The sequence below is a fragment of the Epargyreus clarus genome, unplaced genomic scaffold, assembly GCF_041222505.1.
Source record: "Epargyreus clarus isolate Ecla_fem2 unplaced genomic scaffold, WU_Ecla_fem_2.2 ptg000029l, whole genome shotgun sequence".
Taxonomy (NCBI): Eukaryota; Metazoa; Arthropoda; class Insecta; order Lepidoptera; family Hesperiidae; genus Epargyreus; species Epargyreus clarus.
In genome coordinates, this window is record NW_027332235.1 from 12142829 (window position 1) to 12162432 (window position 19604).

At 34.3% G+C, this 19604-nt stretch overlaps 2 protein-coding genes across 4 annotated transcripts in view; one reads left to right on the forward strand and one right to left on the reverse strand.

Annotated features, from left to right (window-relative positions):
• Ndf (Nucleosome-destabilizing factor) overlaps nt 1-5028 on the reverse strand; it is an 88921-nt gene extending 83893 nt beyond the window's left edge. For all 3 annotated transcript variants that reach the window (XM_073089261.1, XM_073089260.1, XM_073089259.1), the window contains exons 1-5: nt 4908-5028; nt 4783-4819; nt 3883-3965; nt 1558-1684; nt 442-600 (exon numbers count right to left, since the gene is read on the reverse strand). In XM_073089261.1, coding sequence (XP_072945362.1) covers nt 442-600; nt 1558-1684; nt 3883-3965; nt 4783-4819; nt 4908-4942 — 441 coding nt within the window. In that variant the 5' untranslated portion in view covers nt 4943-5028. The remainder of the gene's footprint in view (nt 1-441; nt 601-1557; nt 1685-3882; nt 3966-4782; nt 4820-4907) is intronic.
• Nucleotides 5029-5495: 467 nt separating this feature from the next.
• On the forward strand, nt 5496-18049 carry LOC140754341 (uncharacterized). The gene is made up of 12 exons (XM_073089336.1): nt 5496-5754; nt 5923-6530; nt 7562-7659; nt 7886-8016; nt 8261-8538; nt 9224-9384; nt 9927-10116; nt 11551-11815; nt 13752-13911; nt 14645-14736; nt 15258-15437; nt 16650-18049. The coding sequence occupies exons 1-12, from the start codon at nt 5640-5642 to the stop codon at nt 16763-16765; spliced, it is 2394 nt and encodes a 797-aa protein (XP_072945437.1). The 5' UTR covers nt 5496-5639; the 3' UTR covers nt 16766-18049.
• The last annotated feature ends 1555 nt before the right edge of the window (nt 18050-19604 follow it).

The window sequence follows — 19604 nt, forward strand, 5'->3', positions numbered from 1 at the left end:
GCCGCTACCTCTGAGAACTAAGCTGGAACGCTCGGGAAAAGCAGCGGGGCAGGACACTGCTGTTATTAAGCAGAATTGGGTGTGGCGGTGGTGCCGCCGGAGTCGAACCACAACGCACGGGTCTCCTCTCAGAATGAGAAGGATTAGTCCATAATCCACCACGCTGGCCAAGTGTGTATTGGTAGACCTCACATTCCTTTGAAGTTTTTTTTATAAATCTCTCAGGCATGCAGGTTTCCTCACGATGTTTTCCTTCACCGTTTAGCAAGTGATAATTAATTTCTTATACGCACATAACTTTGGAAAATCAGAGGTGGCTGCCTGGGATTTGAACCTCGGACCCCTCGATACAGAGGCCGAGTTTCATAACCACTAGGCTATCACTGCTTTATAACGTAAAAATACCTGAAATTCATATAATTTTGTATACTCGAATGTTACCTTAGGAGTGGAACTTTTCTTCTTGATTTCAGGTGTTGGTGCAGCGCCGTCTTCTGTCTTCTCCTCCTTGTCTTCTGAGCTGTCTTCGTCCATTACATCTTTCAGCTTATCGAACTCCTCCTCAGGATTGCGAGCGTGATCGTCCAGGTCACCGAATTTCTAAAATAACGATGTATCATTAGTAAACAGTTATTTGCATAAAATTGAGATTAAAACTACTTCGCAACAATCCGCTACAAATATGTATGATGGTATATATTTTAAACCATGCAGTATGTACCACCCTCCCTCCTACAAAGGATGCGTGCAGATGCAAAAAATTAAAAATATACACCACCAACACGTGTTTCGCTCCAAAACGGAGCATCATCAGGGTACGTTGACTCTTCGACGGTTAATCGTTAAGTGACGCTGTCAACCTAATGCATGCCTTTTAGTTATTTGCAGCAAACTTGTCATAAAATGCAAGAAGAACAAAATATTAAGTCAAATTGATGGGAGAGCGGTGACTTACGCCCATTGACATGTGAAATCCAAGTAAAATTGGAGACTTATGGAGACAACGAGTTCCCATGGTTCTTACTTTACCAACTAGAAGATGGCAACACAAAACACTTTTGTTATGGGACAAAAGATTATAAATTGATGTGACAATATTTTGGAGTACTTTAAAATGACTACTGAAATTAGGTAGTTGAGGAAGCTGTAGATGACACTTAATGGCATGCTTTTTGACAGATCTTTGTCTAGAAGTGGACTGGATGGTAAAATTTATATACATGTAGTAAAGATGAAAATTTTTAGTAAAATTTTAATTTGAAGTTAAATTTAGAATCAATTGAAATTGAAAACTTATTGGCAAAACATTGTCTTTATTGAAATCTAATCTAAAGTTTATTTGGTATTTTTGAAATAAGAATAACAATATCAATCATTAGCCACAATTTTTTTTAGCTTATTTAATTTACAATCCATTTTGTTACAAATTAATTATCTTTAACACAGGATGTTACACATAAAAAAATCTTACCCTATCAGTCTTTTTGACTTAAGATCCCACAGGTATAATAGATCCCCTCTAGAAATCAATTGGATAATTACAGGAGTGGCACTCACCTCTGGATTCTCAATGTACTCTTCAATCTGATTGACAGCTTCCTTGAAGGCTGCGGTCTTGCAGGACTTGATCAATTGGTCTTTGTGCTCCTGGTATGGTTTGATGTTGTGCTCTTCTATCCAAGCACTGTTGGAAAGAAAGTTATTGTAAACATTGTGTTAAGGTAAGGGTGGTAATTTGTTTTATAATATTTAAGTGGTAAGTAGCCAATGACACTCATGAACATCTAATCAACCCCAAATAGAATTAGAGTCCTACCTGAATAAGGTCAGTGCTTTGCTACCCCTGAAAGAAAAATTGTGAAGGTGAAGATCCTGCCTAACACACCATTCAAAACGCATCACAGCAGCATATGAAAATTAGGTAAATTGGGGTGACAGTAGTCAAATCACAAAGTATGGTAGTAGTAAAACATTCAACATTGACAAAGTTATTGTGTAGTATCTGGCTTCAGTTGAAAAGGTGCCTATTAAGACTCTTTAGAGACTCTTAAGAGATCTTTAGGGGAAGGAATGTATCTGTGATGAACGTTATATAGGTGTAGGACTGTCGTTATATGAGTAATGCTAGCAGTGATAAGTGCCACTGTAGCTTTTTTTTTTAACTAATCTCTTTCTTCATCTTTAAGCCCTCGCTATTTTGTATGGGCGACTTATAGCCATTTTGTTTTATTTTGCATGTATTATTACTTATTTTAATTATGTATTCTTATGCTTAATTAATATAATATTCTATGTACAATGATCATTTTTAAATTTTTATCTAATAACAGACTAAAATAAAGAGATCAGATCACGTGATTCTGCCACTGTAGCTTGAAGGAGACATTCTTAACAGTGGTTGCAACACACCTGTGGCTGGCAACAGGTGGGAATCATATCTGAGGTTGGGTTGATTACAGTGGGATGGATGGCAGTAGCCACTATCAGGTAGAGTGCATGATCATTTGCTACTTCTAAATTTAAAAAAATGGCAGTCACCTTCAGTAATTAACTTTAAATCTGGTAGAAGAATTTATGCATACAATTGCCTTGTAATTTAAGTATCAAGTGCTTTGGTATTTTTTTTTTATAATATAGGAATAGCAGACGAGCATGCAGTCCACCTGATGGTAAGTGGCTACTGGCGCCCATGGACATCTGTAATGAACCCCAGATAGGATTAGATATTCCTACCTGTGGTCGGCCTCAGATGCGCCGCTACCCCTGAGGACTAAGCTGGAACGCCTCGAAAAAGTATATCTCCCTTACCACACCCTTCACACCGGAACACAGCAGTGCCTAACACTGGTGTTATTAGGCAGAAACAGATGTGGCGGTGGTGCCGACAGAGTCGAACCACAAAGGGTACTACCACCTTCAATTCTGGTCTGTGAAAGGTGTAATAAGACAGAAACATTTCTACTTGGTACTCAAGCGTTGAGAAACCCCAAGTAGGATCCAATCCAAACCAGGCTTAGACATATCCATGACTCGCCGTAAGCCTTAGAATGCTTTGGAATTGCTCTTGGATAGCTTTTAATTGCCAGTAATACTTTGGAGGAGAAGCTACCAATTGTACATCTGTAATCAACTTCATATGGAATAAGAGTTCCACCTGAAGCCCATCTAAGATGCATTAGCACTCCTGAGGTCTAAGACCTAATCACTATGTAAGTCCACACCCTTCCACAGAAACACAAGAACTGCTTTACCCTAAACTTAGGTATGGCAGTGGTATCTCCCTAATTAATCCCAATCCCACTTGAGGAATATTCCACTAGTCTTTAAGCTAGGAGTACTATGGGTGTTTTAAAAACTATCTATGATGAGTTCGACGTAGCATCGTCCACCATTATGTATTCGAGCAGCATGTTGGAGCACCCTACATCTGCTGGATAGACATATGGACATATGGACAATAGGGATGAAGGATCCATAATTCATTTAATCATAAATATTGTTATCGACTGCAATCATTCCCTTATTTTTTTGAATCTCATATTAGCAAACGAGCTTGGAGTTCATCTGATAAGTGGCTGCCCATGGACATCTGCAATCAACACCATATAAGTTTGGTTCCTTCCTGAGATAGGCAAAAGATGGATTGCTATGTCTGATGACTACTTTTTTGAACACCCCAGATATATGTCTCCCTTACCACACTCTTCAAAGCAGAAACAGCAGCACATAGCACTGCTGTTATTATGCAGAAATAGATGTGACTGTAGTAGATCTGGACTCGAGCCACACATGGTTACCACCACCAACCATTCTAAGGAGTAAGATATATGTATTACTCCTAAGTCTTGGTCAATCAATTCACAATTATCAAGGAATACTTACTAATTATTTGTCCCGAAGAAGTAGATACACTGCATGTTATTTGCCTTCTTGGGCGGCTTTAGTTCTGGAGTAGGAATGGCTACCTGAAAGACGGGAAATGTGAAGTTTTAGAATGTCCTAACTAATTATTAAAGTCACAATTGTAAATTATTTATTCAAGTGCCGCCATTAGCTGCAGTATTAAACTTTGTTGGAACAGGTTTATTAATTAACAAAATTAAAGTATAATCCAAAAAGATTTTCATGGCATGACATATGGCAATGGTGCTTCAGTAGACAGATTTTTGTGCATCGCTATCATCTTATTGCTGTTAAAATTTAAATATTAACATACTAATTACTCAGCTCAAAAAATTGTACAACACACCTTCAACTAAATCTTAAATATTATTTTTCAGAACAAACCTTTTAAGTGTTATATTTTGATTTATAGATATGGGGTCCATAATAATTAATTGAACATAAAAAAGTAAAGTAAGTATATCTTTAGGACAAATAAAATGCTGATAGTATAGTACAATGCGCGGCATTTGTCCGTACGTGACGGGAAATAAATATCCCTCTTTCCATCCCTCTCCCACCACCAACATAAGGGAAAAGTGCGAAAGGGAGGACTTATGTCGCAATTGTTTACAAATAAGGGTTGATCTTACTTGGCAGTATTCAACCAGTTTTATGTATTGTTTTTCGGATTCAAACGTTGCACGCTACTTTCATTCCAGTGAACACATAGCGTCCTCTAACCACACACCCAAAATTTCCCGCTATAATCCGTTTGTTGATAAAATGACAATTTTCATATACAAACATTCAACTATATATACAATTTAGATTATTCTTGTTGTTTTGAACAGTAACTGATAGTTTTAATACTTCTAAATAGCGTAACAAGAAACTCACCCGGCCGGGCCATGGGCTGAAACCCTTCATTTTAGCCCTGAAACAAGCAAATATACCACATTACAAACCCGGAAAATATTTTTATACACCAAATAGCTCATATAAAGTCAGTTTCTACTACATACCAAACTAAATCACCAAGTTTTAATTCAATCGACATGATACACGTCTGCTCAGTACAGATTTCCACGACGAACTAAACCAGAGAGCAATAAGAGAAATATAAACTTTTCCGCGTCTTATTTGTGTCTATAGCCAAAGGGATTGCAAAGAATCGGTAAATATGAAAACCGTTTGTCATCGTGATAAGTAATAATATTCATACTGTTAAACAATAAATATCAAATTTTTCAGATCTACAAAAATATATTATAAGACATTTAAAAGCAACACAAAGTAAAAATATACTGCACTGAAACTCTAATTTAAAATTGTCACTACCATTGCACAATATCATAGCACATAATAGTTTCATTATATTATTCATCTCCTTATTATGAATGGAATTACTACTCAAATTATCTTAAGAAATACTCTATTAATTAAATAAATTAAAGAAAATATTTTATTAGGCCGAAAGTATAGCTTTTCATGGCCACTATGCGTTCATAAACGAAACATTTTTGTCTTTGACGTTGTATAGTCTGTAATCGAGTTATCACTGTAAGCCAAAAAGAGAGAATCTAAGGCAATATTAAATCTGTATATTAGTCTATTACATGAAAAACTTGTCAAAAATTACCTCTTGAATTCAATATTGTCAAATAAATTATTTCGCCAAAACTAAACTTAAACACGCGCCTTATGTGAACTATTGGGTATGAATATGAGAAAGAAATACCAGATATTCTACAAAGATGGCTAAGAGGCTGAATTCTCCACTGCATGATGGTGATAGAAAAAAGGCGAGATTAGATATAAGTGTACATGATCACAACTTTCCTCTGAGTCAAAATGCAGATTCAAATAAAGGTAAATTATTATAGTTTTTTATGTTCCGAAACATATAGATTTCAATTAATAGTGATGAATTTTTTCTTTAGTTATTCCAAGATTAATCGAAGTTTCGCACATAGATTTTAGTAATGAACACGAATTTTGTATCCATGTTTCGATGATTTTATTGATTTATAATTCCAGCGACAGACCCTAATGACTGGGCCTATGATATCGACGACGAGATTCTCTTACAACTGAGTCAGGCTTGCGACCAAAATTCCAACAGTAGCATACTGCCAGAGTACAGCCAGTTCAGACCACCAGTGGTAACCAGCACCCAACAAGCGACCTCATCAAGTCCTAAATCCGGTGCCTTCTCGTTCAAAAGACCCTCAACAAGCTCCTCGAATATTGTTTCAACACACTTAAAAGATAAGTGTCAACGTATATCGTCACCATTACGAGGGATATCAACAAATATACAAAATGAATTGATAGATCTCACAGGAGATTATTTCAACGAACCCGTGTTGAATAAAGACACAGACGATGTGTACCGGCAGTTATTTACGCTTAAAGAGGAGAATGCAAAGTTAAAGTCGGAGAATGGGAAATTGTTAGAGAAATGCGTCACAAAGGAAGGGGAGTCGTCAATACTGCGCGCACAACTGAAGACATACCAAGTGGCAGTGGACAGTGCGAGGCTGGAGAAGATACGAACACAGGAACAGGCACAAATGCAGTGGAGCGCGAAGTTGGACTCTGTCAATAATAAGCTCCATGAGCTACGAACAGAACTGGATTTTAAAGTAAGATAATAAATTATAAACAAACTTTAAATTAACTTGCCTTGTTAATTTGTAAGTATGTGAACGTTAAATGTTGCAACTGAAATTTCAATGAATACCTTAATAATGATTTGGATGATAATACATGATTAGGGATACGTAATTTTTGTATTAGATGCGATAGATGTGAAATTTGCTGGATAAATGCGATAAATGTGATTTTTTGTGTTTTAGCAGACTTTAACTGCGAAATTTCGATTATTTACTTAATTGAGCGAAAAATTTAACAAAGTTACACACCTACTGTTTTATACTAATGAGTTAAGTACCTAGATATCTTATTTTATTCCTTATTCATTCACATTTAGCACGGGCATGAATAAATGAAGCCTATCAAAACATTAGCAAGCAATTTTTTCCATCGATAGCTGCAGCTGCACTATTGGCAAACATAAATTCTACAATGAAAAAGCTTCTCAAAAATACCATTTTTCAAGGATAAAATAATTTTCACAGACCACTCCTTAATGTTGTTACCAATACTATTACAAATTTGTGTATCTACAAAGTGCAGCAGCATTAAGCAGTTTTATAAAGTGTAAAAGCTATTCAAAGCCTCTTTAACTCGGTTAATAGAGTAGATGCAGATAGGTACTTTAGTATTTACAACACTGTTGTAAATGACCGAAGGCAGAGGCTGAAGGAGGAAATAGAGACCACTAAAATATTAGCCTTCAGTTAAGAAGAATTTTCGATTTAGATTTTTTAATAATACTATTTTTGCGAATAAATGCGAAATTTTAATTTTTTGTATTTTTAATGCGAAATTTATAATTTTTATTAGCGAAAATTACGTATCCCTATATATGATTAGTTAGCTTAGCGATGTCATTCAAAATCCCATATAGCAGATGCCCCTACATGCAGGACCACAAATTTTCTATGCCTCTTTTATGAAATCAAATCTGGAAAAGAACACATCAAGTTAATACTGAGTTCCTGTTTATGTTGAATTGGTTTTTAAAAGGTAAATGAGTAATTTTATATTTCAGAATATGGAAATAATTAACATGAAAGAGAAATGTAAAATGCTGGAATCAAACAAGATAAAACTGACACAGATCACTGTTGCCGGGAAGCCAGTGGCTAAGCAAGTATCTTTAATAAATTAAAATTTATTTATTTAAGTAATATTTACAGTGAATATTACAGAATAATATCTAATATGATAGAGTAAATGAATTTATTGCATCATTGTTAATTACTACAGTTATAATTATTATAGGTCAAAATATTACGCTGGTATTACAATAATAATAATAATAATATACAACAATACAAGTACAGTAAAATAACTTATTCACTTCTATTCACAGGCTGAATAATAGTTCAATTATGTTAAGTAACATTCAAGCATCCCAGTTACGGAGAGTTAGCACTGCGACCAGCGGTGTTCAAACTGACAACAAGCCACAATTCCTTAAGCTTACTAAGACGTGCAGATTTGGTATGTAATAGCTTTAAAACTCATAAGCATTTTCAAAGCTTTATTGATTATTACCCCATAATATGAATCCCAGATAAGATTAATTGCGCCTGAGGATTGCCACAAATTTGTTGCTACCCTAAAGACTATGTTGGCATACCTCATAAAAGGCAGAAATAGCTTGTGGTAGTGGTGTGTATAATATGACAATTATAAGATGTTGTTGGTCCTTCTAGCCAGACATTTAAAATTGTTTTTGTTTCAGGAAAAACAAATTTGACCCAAATATTACCCCTAATAACGGGCCCTGCCACAGAGCAACAGTATTCTATATTAGATTATAATGAAAAACTGAAAAATCCCACCGATATGTCACCAAATAAGTGTAGAATATTCAGCTCATTTCACAAGCTGTTATCTAGTACTAACAGCATTACTAATAAGTCAAAAAACAAAATAAACTTAAATGGCATTTATGAGGAATTGATGTGTATTACTGCATCTGATACTGATGTGGAGAAAAATCTGGAACATTATATTAATGTGAGTTATAGCTTTATTGAGGCACTGTGTCGGGAGTCAAATTAAAGATTGAACTGATCTTCCAATATGTTTATTGCTAGGTCTTATGACACGACTGTCCGCAGCCCGACAATACCGTGACTGGCGAAACGGTTTAAATTACAGTCAATACAGAGTTACATATATGTAGATAACACACATACTCATGGTGTCCCTACAGCTTAATTTGAAATTATGTAGAAGACCTGGGTGTCAAAATGGCCTGCAACTTTTGAAAGATTACTCGTATTAGCAGATAGACTAAATCAATACAAAATCATGGTCTACACTATTTATATTTATATATATAATATAAGAGTAGCAGATGAGCATGTAGTCCACCTGATGGTAAGTGGTTACTACTGCCCATGGACATATGCAATCTAGCCCAGATAAGATTAGATATTCCTACCTGAGGTCGACCGTTGATGCTCTGCTACCTGAGGACTAAGCTGGAACTAAAAAATTATGTCTCCCTTACCACACACTTCAAACCAGAACACAGCAGCACTTGACACTACTATTAATAGGCAGAAGAGTCGAACCACAAAGCGTTCTACTACCTTTAATAGACAGATATAGGTGTGGCGGTAGAGCCGCAGGAAATTCTTATATACTGTAAATATATATGTAATAATGTGTCAATATTTTACTAAACCAATTACAGGTATTCAATATGACAAAATCTGTCCTAGAAGACGTACAGGCTCAGCTGGAAACTGTGACACGGCGAATAACATCTGCTTTCCAAAAGGAAATGGACAAGAAGTATTTGGAATGTACTACTGCATATATTGTTGTTGAGGAAAATGATTTGATTGGTGGAAAGTAAGCTTAGTTTAATGGATTAAGTTATCAAAGCTACGTAGCATGGTGGAATTAGCTTTGGGTGTCTACCAATTGTAGGGTACCTATGCCTGGGTAGGACCTAAATAGTATCACAGTTAAATCTTGAAATCGACGAGGAATTCACAGTAAGTGGCGACTGCCGCTTATGAACATATGTGCCCATCTCCATAATAAGACGGTAGTTAAGATAAGACGGGAGGTAAGATGGTCCCCTTATATTTAAGTCAGCTGTCCAGAACCTTTAACTAAAACGCAAAACTTGCATAACGCTAGAAGATGTAATGAAGATTGAACTATAGTTGTTCTACCACCGTTAAATTGATATACTGCTATCTATCAGATAGAATTACTCGAGGTCAACTACAGATGTACTTGTCCTTGAGAAGTACCACTTGCTCCCTCTTTAAAACAAAACAGGCAGTATTTAACACTGTTTCTAACAGATATAGATTTAGCAATGTTACCTCCAAAAGTTATGAAAAGTTCTACCATCTTTATACTTAATTGATTACTATTTTCAGGGCGCTATATAATGAGGAGCAAGCAATTCTAGCTCGGAGGATGACGGCAGTACTGCAGAGTATTGTAAAAGTGCCGAAAGTGGCACAAATCTTCAACAACAGGCAGAAACGTATGCACGACGGTGTTGTTGGTAGCAACAACAAATTAATTGACTTACTACACAAAATATGCATCCTGTTGGATGATAGTGTGAGTATTTTTTTTACTTTTTGTAATTTATTTTTATTTTCCACTCTCCACGTGTGCCAATTTATAGTACCATTCCAATATTTAAATTGAATTCCATATTCCATGAACAATTCAACAGACAGTTGTTATAAATGTTAAATTTTTTTATATATGGGAAACTGGGGACATTTGATCCCCCCTTTTGTTTTTTGACCACTATTTGGTAAATATTGATCCGATTTTAGATATATTGGTACTGAAATACGTGGAATTTCATTGGCTATACTAAGTGTAAAAGCTAATGATATCGGTATATAAATTTTGTAACCAGCCCACGAAAACTTTGTATAGGGAATGATACCATGTGTCCCATATATATGTCTGACTTGATCCCCCCCCTCTGGAACACTTGATCCTGAGGGAAATAAGTCTCCTATATTTTCATATGATACCAAAATGAAAAAAAAATACGTTAAAATTGATTTATCATTGGTTTATTTGCTTAGTAGATAAAGTAGAAACAACAACAACAACATATCCACTGTTTTGATAAATCACATATACGAGTAAATATGTTTTCAGCTAACATTACTTAATGTTCCTATTATCACAGAATATTATGGTTGATATTTTTTTTTCTTGTACCTTCTATTGTTTTATATACTCTAGGCATATTGAACCCTGAAATTATTCAAAAATAAACATTAGTGGATGCTTGATGGGGGGGATCATATCTCTCATAAGAAAGTGTACCAAGTGTACCCTAGCTATACTGTGGTTATAAAAAGATATTGTAAAAAAATCGACTACTATTAACACTATTCTATGAAACAGACGTTTAAAAAAATAGATAATGAATAGTTTAAAAATGTTACTTACCCAAAATAAGTTTACTAACCAATTATTTAATCAAAATGAAAACTTACGAAAAAAATTTTCCTGCGACACGAAACACACAATCATCCGCCATCTGCTTAAATATCAAATTGGACAAGAGTACCAAGTTTAGAAAGTTATAACGTATCATAGACAACCAATGTTGCCACACTAAAATCATATTATGTTCACAGAAGCTCTGTAAATCCAGTGTACCAAGTCTCCCGTAAGGATCAAGTGTCCCCAGTTTCCCCTAAGTAACTTCTAATGTTTTTGTGTTAGTTTGCGTTCACAGCGGGTTTTTATATTAATACATCACACACATGCAGTTGACCTCATTAGGTGAGGTGAACTCCTCTTAACATGAAGTGGTCAGCGTCCATGAATATCTGTTATGAATCCCAAAAACTTTGGTATCTTATTAGAGGGCATTATACTTTTCTTTTCCTGAGGACTATACATATAGCAATGCTTCATATCAATCGACACTTTACACATCAACCTAGAACATAGTAACACACAATAACTGCTGTTATAAAGAAATAAATAAATATGTAAATTATTTCTTTACCATTCCAGTCCTGTGGCGTCCTCTACAGCGGTTTACTTCTATCAGTGCTTCTCCTAATAGAAAACTTAATGGATCACTCCCAATTGGAACATCAGCTAGCATTAAGCATAGTGAAGCGAGTAGTCTCCTCACGTACCATGCTCTTTGTAATGTGCCCACTGTTCAGGATACTGAATAAGATAAAAAATATAGATAACTCGGTCACACTGTGCACAGAGAATGATGGAAGCCTACAGGTGGATTATGAACAGGGAGTTCTTTTGTATGATAAAGGTTAGTTGTATAAAAAAAACCGGGTGTAAGATTTTGGGTTTTGATTATTAAGATGAACTTTTTAAATATTTGTATTTGTTTCTTATCATTTAGATAAACGAAATTTTTAAATATCTTTTTTGTTATATTTTTAGTTGTAAATAAACATAACGAACTAACAATAAGGAAAGTGATTTTGTTCTGTGGTGATTATTTTGAATTCTCCAATAGATTTGTCATTGTTGTTTGTTTTTTATTATTATCACAAATAATATATAATAAAGATATGAAAAAATCATCAACAGCTCTATTTATGGACATAACGAAGGCTTTTGATCACGTAGAGCACACTATTCTTTTAAATAAATTGTACAAATATGGTGTAAGAGGACCATCCCAAAAGCTTTTAAAATCATACCTTACAGAAAGGAACCAATACACTCAATTGTCAACCTTATGTTTAGAAACAAAATGTCTTAAATATTATGAATCTGAATGCAAAACTATATCCCACGGTGTGCCACAAGGTAGTATACTTGGGCCATTACTGTTCCTGATGTACATTAATGATTTACCGGAAAAAATACACCACCCTATGACTCTATTTGCTGACGATAGTACAATATTATTTACAAATGACGATGAAAGAGAATTAGAAAATGACATTAACAAATCAATTATTGACATAATACAATGGTTTCAAATTAATAATTTAAAAATTAATTTATCAAAAACTAAAATAATGAATTTTAATAGTAACAAAGCATCCAATAATAATAATAATACAATTTTAAACATAAATTACTCAGGAACTAAAATTGACGACGCAGATGTAATAAAGTTTTTAGGACTTCATATTGACAAAGCAATAAAATGGAAAAATCATATTGATATAGTGTGTAGAAAGCTTAGTAAATATTCATATATGTTACGTAAATTAAGAAATCTTGTCCACCAAACTGTTGTATTAACAGCCTACCATAGTTTTGTGACTTCAACACTAAGATATGGCCTTATTTTCTGGGGCAACTCCATGTACCGTGACTTCGCCTTTAAATCACAGAAAAGATGCATGAGGGCCATGTGGGATTTAAAGCCGAGAGATTCGTGCAGGCCTTATTTTATCAAACATAAAATACTCACATTGCCATCACTCTACATTCTTGAATGCGCCATTTTCATACGAATGAACAGCGAAAAATTTCGATTTATTCCAAGAGCACGCCACAAAGATAAGTTGTGCGCAATCCCAGCAAAAAGTCGTTGGTTGCAAAAAAGTTTCTTTGGAATAGCGCCCACGGTGTATAATAAAATTCCAAAAAATATACGCAATATTGAAGAACTTATCAGTTTTAAAAGAAATTTAAAAACATATTTAATTGACAAATGTTTTTATAGTCTAGTCGAGTTTCTCAACAACAGTGACGAATAGTTACATATTATGATTATTTATGATTTGCTGAGTGGTCTGTAATGTTTTGGTCTTAACCTTGAATTAGAAATACAATAATAATCTACTATTGTCCACGGATGCTCCTTTGACATTTTCTATTGTGATACCACTGACATTATTCATTATTCATTTTTATCTTTATGTGACATTTTATTGTTATTGACATTTTATCTTATTAACGTTTTAATAATAATTTCCAATATTAGTATCTACAATTTAATAATTTGAACTCATAAAATGCGACTTAAAATTATATTTGTACGCCATTTATGGCAGAATGAGCGAAAATTCTTGACTGTAACACCAATGTATGCACCTTATTCTACAAATAAAGACTTTTGTATTTTGTATTTTGTCATCCTAAATTGTCTAACCCAACCTAACCTTACCCAGAGCAATAAATTCTATCTGCCAAAGTACACTAAATAGAAGACATGGATTTCTGAGAAGCAGAACAGATTATGAAAAAGTATTCATGCATTCATTCCATAATTTTAATTGCAGACTCATGTCTCTTACAATTGCTGCTGAAACAAGTTGAGTCGTCTCTCAAATGTATGGAGACACAGAATCTGCCGCACCAGGTCGTGGAGACCACACAGTGTCTGATTCAATACTATTCTTACCATAACTCTAGTCAACATGATGAGAGTGAGAAACCCAGGTACTTATAGCATTCTTTTTATGTATTTAAAAACCAAGTAGCGACGGAAAATATGTCTCCCTTACCACACCCTTTAAAGAAGAACACAGCAGCGTTTAACACTGATGTTATACGACCACCACACCTATGTCTTCCTAATAACAGCAGTGTTAAGCACTGCTGTATTCCATTTTGAAGGGTGTGGTAAGGGAGATATACTCTTCCGAGCCGAGCTTAGTCCTCAGGGGTAGCGGCGCATCTGTGGCCGACCTCAGGTACGAAAATCTAATCCTATCTGGGTTTGATTACAGATGTTCATGGGCGGCAGTAGCCACTTACCATCAGGTGGACTGCATGCTCGTCTGCTACTCCTATAATATAATAATAATAATAAAAGACAAAAATAGGTGTGGCGGTGGTGCCGCGTGAGTCGAACGATAGGGAGTTCTGCCACCTTGATAAATACCAAAAAATACTCATAATTTCATTATTATCGTTTTACTACTCTGCCTTTATTTAATTAATCTAAGTGCAAACTGGAGAGACTAACGCCTCTATGATCAACTTTAAATCTAACTCATATTCTACTTGCGTATTGCAGTCACTTAACATTAGAAAATCTAAAATGTTACTCAAACTGTTATTCATTTAATAATATTGGTATAATTAAATTGTTAGTTACATGAGATGCAAATAAGTGATGTGCAAATAAAGAGTATGTTGTTGTTGTTGAAATTATTTACGTCGTTTTCAGATGTGAATGTAATCAACTTCTGATGCAAGTAATGGTCTATTCGTTGAATATATGCTCAACCTTATTATGTAAAAATCGATCAACAAGAACAGGTATGTAATATCTCAAAATAATCACTATTTAACTTACAAACTCAATACACAAAAAATTAACAGACAAATTTTTTTTTAAGTAATAAAAGTTATTCAAAATTGTCAGTTGTTAACATTTCTACTTTATGAATTAAAATATTGAATGTTACACTGAATTACACTTATATGGCGTTTAGAGGACCCCTTAAAGTTCTAGGCACGTCCTATGTGCCCTTCTGGTTATAAAATCAAAAGACTTTTTTATTACTTGTTAATGAAAAATAACTAGAAACTAAAAATAATGTATACCCGATGTATTCAATATTTGCGTTTTTATATCAGATACATTGATGGAGGTAACAAATTAAAAACAAAGCATTATAACACCTGAAATGTTTGTTGTTTGTTAATCACCATGTAACATGCTTTTATTTATAAAACAATGGTACCACGACTTCATTTGGATGAAAGATAGTAATAATACTATTGTCGTTATCCTGTAATTGCTCTATTTAATAACAAGTTAGATCAACTCGTTACAGAGAACATGGCAATGGACACTGAGCAAACAGAATTGTTGAGGGTTTGTCGCAGCGGGCTGCAAATATTGTACAAGTGTTCAATAACTGATGTGGAGTACACCACAAAGCTCTCGTATAATGAAGGAAACCTGATCGAGTTCTATGAGCAAATGAGCGGATTCGATCATGACGGGTTTCACAGTAAGTTAATGATTTTTTTTTTCATTTTATTTATCAACAAAATTCACAGCTCTTAAAGTATTATACAATTTTCAAGCTTAATCTACTTACAGCCATGTAAATATTTACATTTTATGAGCATTTTAAATAATAATAAAGTACAATCGCTTACTAAAAGTACTTATTATTTGTAATTTCTTAATAACCACCAGAACTATATTAATCTGTATAAATGTGTGTGTATAAGTAAGTACGTGTGGACATGTGTATGTGAGTGTGAATGTGTATGTGTGTATTTTAACAAGTAAGTAATATAGTAATATTATAGTTAATTATCCTGTTAAGTGAGTGTCTACTTTGTAGCTGCTGCTGAGTGAAGGTGCAGGAATCAAGCAGTCTTTCAAAAATGAAATCCATCTATTTTATAATATTGAAGTGGCAAAAAAGTGTGCAATCGACTTGATGGTAAGTGGCTACTGTCACCCATGGACATCTGTTATCAATCCCCGAGGTCAGATTCCTACCTGAGGTTGGCAGGGTGCTTTGCTACCCTTTAGCACTTAGCTGGAACGCCTAGGATAAGTATGTCTCCCTTACCAAACTGTTCAAACTACAACATAGCAGCGCATAACACTGTTATTAGGCCGAAATAGGTATGGCCGTGGGGCCTCCTAGGTCGAACCACATAGGGTTCTAACCTAACCTATAGTCTGATTTATAATTTGCTGTCCAAAATGTAAACAAGGAAATGTCACTGTCAAAATACGATTACTTACGGTATTGTAAACCTTAAAAATTATCAAGAAACAAAAACTTTTACAAACTCGACAAAAAGCAAAAAATTTAACAACTACACACAATTTAACAAACGCGTTATAAAAACGAGAAAACATTTGAGTTCGATCACGATCACGAAAATGAATATCAGCTACGAAAAATGACGTCACAAAAAATGTTTCGGGTCCCAATTGTGTTACCATTATCACATTTTAATTTTCTACCATAAACCTTGTTTTTTATTATTAATATTGTATGGAACGAAATTGAGATAATATAAATATTAGAAAATGTGAACTGATCTTACTTTAGGTATATTTTATTATTGTTGACTTTTATATCGTCAAAAATAAGAAACTACCATTTGAAACGTATTTTCTTGATAGGTCAACACCTTTGTTTACATTTTGGGCACCTAATTATGAATCGGACTATAAGTTTACAACCTGTTTGCAGGTACGATGCTATCAGAGCTGTTGGTGCCACTCCAAGCAGTGGCGGAAGAAGCCACATGGTCGTTTCACCGGCAGGCCTGGCTGCGGAGCTTCGATAACTTCTCCATAACCGACTGATCACATTCCACTTATATACCATTTTAAAAATATTCTCACAAAGTAACATTTAAAAACGGGTACTTTCATTCATTACTGTCCCACTTCTGGGCACGGGTCTTCTTTCATAATGAGAAGGATTAGGCCATAGTCCACCGCGCTGGCCAAGTGTGTATTGGTAGACTTCACATACCTTTGAGATTTTTTTTATAAATCTCAGGTATGCAGATTTCCTCTCGATATTTTCCTTCGCCGTTTAGCAAGTGATAATTACTTTGAAAAATCAGAGGTGCGACTAGGATTTGAACCTCGGCCTCCTCGATCGAGAGTCCGAGTTTCTTAACCACTAGGCTATCACTGCTACTGTACTTACATCAATCCTTCGAAAAAGATTACAAGGTTGCCTACAACAATGTACGAAATGATTTGCATGGTACCATGCAGAGGTTCCAAATTCTATTCCAGTGAAGCTGATGTTTGAATGAAGTTGAATTATCTTGTATATGTCCAAAACAATCATGACTCGGAATCTTAGTGTACTATCAGTGGAGAAAGCAGGACTTGAGCTGATGAGGGACATCTTTATCATACTTTATATGTACAATTAGCTAATATAACTTAAACGAAACATTGAAATGAATATGTTCATCCAAAAGTAGGTCAATTAATTTATTTTTACACTATCACCGCATCGAAACACGACTTAAGTTCAGTTAGAAATATAGCGAGGTGAGCATGACATTGTTACAAATCTTAAGATTTTTCTCGCTTCGTGGAGTTTCGTCCTTCAATAATAGCCCTTAGTATTGTGAGCAGTAATAAGTCTGTGATGTATAGGCCTCTGTATACAAGTGCGTTAAGTCGTGAACGATTCGTATAATTCTCTAAATGTTATACACTTATTCTTAACCAATTTAGTAATTTCGTAACACCCTATTTAAGCACTCTAATCGAGTTGTGTTTACTCGCAACAGAGTCACGAAGAAATTAATTCATGCTTAAATTGCATGCATCCATGTAGCCACTTACTTATAATTCATGAATTGTGTAAAATAAATACATAAAAATAAATAAAATTTGTGCGCTCGTACGAGCGTCCCGTCAACATGACCAGAGCAACGCCGTGAGTGACACCTAGTATATTAGTATTTATCTATGAGTGAAACTAAGGTGGATGTCACCCCTTTATGATATTCAACTCTATACCCGGATTATAAAATATGATATGTCTTGTAGTACTTTATGTATAATGTTGATCGCCAAATGAATTATTTGTGTAAATATGAATTAAATTATTCCACTCAATATTTCGCATTTTATTTCCTACTAGCTGACCCGGCAAACATTGTATCGCCTCAAAATATACGTTTTAAACCTTGCCTGGACTTCCACAAGTTATTCTAAACTAAAATTAGCCAAATCGGGCCAGCCATTCTCAAGTTTTAGCTAGAATAACAACAGCACTTGATTTATATATATAGATTGACTACTGCACGTAGTCATTTAATACTTATTGGTATGGGGTATTTATATTTCCAATTAATGGCACCCAAATAGCATATAATTTTTTAATATCATATTCTATGATGTTAGGGCTTGTTCACACTGGGTAGTCAGCCACCTACAATAAGCCTGTTTTGCCTAACGAACTATTGTAAATAAGCTGTTATACTTGCGTATATACAAAATTGTTATTATTGTATATATACATTATCGTAGAATTAACGAAATTAACTTTTATATTCACAAATAAAACGCCAAAATTTTACTTTTAACACGTTCAATGCCACCTCAATTTTCATGAAGTTCGTTGCAATGCCGCCATACAAAAGCATGCGGACACTCCAGGTGTGTCGGCGGCATTGCATCTAGTCAAACATGGACCCGCCAGGCGTGTTCAGCGGCACTGGGACTACGTTAAATTCTTTTTTCGACTAATTTTCGACTTTAGCAACGAGTTTTAGTTAGTCTGCTGTGTGATGAGCAAGAATCAAGGTGATTGTAATACAGTAGTGAGGTTCAACCTGGAATTATGGCTGGAAATAGATTTCTAGGTGAGTAATTATCGTAATTTTGTAAGAGATTGTCAACCTTTGGTAGTTTTTTACTGTTTTTATTGGTATTTCAGTGGTTAATCTGTTTTTTACTCTTACGAACTCTGAATTTGTGTAAATTAGGTAGGTAACTTAACTCAAATGATTTTGGGGGCATCTCTAGCAATGGGGTTGATTTCCAAATTATTTTACCAAAAGGATAATTGTACCCATTTGAATATTTCACAATTGTCTCATTATGATAATTTTGTACAAAAAAATTGCGCCGGATTTCCTGCACGTTTTTTAAATTAAAATTATATTATATATTTAAATTATTGATAATTTAACGTAAAACGAACGTATGCGTGATTTATAATTAATAAACTGAATGATAATAATATTTCGAGTATCTTGAATTATAACTTAAATTAATAATAATAAAAAATTATAATTGAATTTAATTAAAATCAATATATTGATTTAAATAGAAATTTACTTCGTTGGAAGAAAATATTACAAAATATGTTGAATTTAGTTAAGGTCAGCGTAATATTCACATATTTTAAGTACAAACACATTTTTGTGTTAAAGGCAGTTTTTTATTTTATTAAAACGACAAATTCAACCTTATCTCAAATTATTTGAATTTTTTTTAGGAAAAGCTATATTTGTGCCTGAAACAGAGCATAGTGAGGACGAAACTCAATACAGCCCGTCACCTTCAAAATGTTCAAATTTGGAAGGTTAGTGTGGCGACCAATAATTACCTATAATATGTTAATTTGCATTATTTCTTATAAACATAAATCCAGGAAAAAATCTAT

Coding starts and splice junctions, on each gene's coding strand:
- LOC140754341 (XM_073089336.1), top strand. CDS start 5,640: ATGGCTAAGAGGCTGAATTCTCCACTGCATGATGGTGATAGAAAAAAG. Junction 8,539..9,223: donor ATCTGGAACATTATATTAAT/GTGAGTTATAGC, acceptor AACCAATTACAG/GTATTCAATATGACAAAATC. Junction 11,816..13,751: donor AGTTCTTTTGTATGATAAAG/GTTAGTTGTATA, acceptor TTTTAATTGCAG/ACTCATGTCTCTTACAATTG.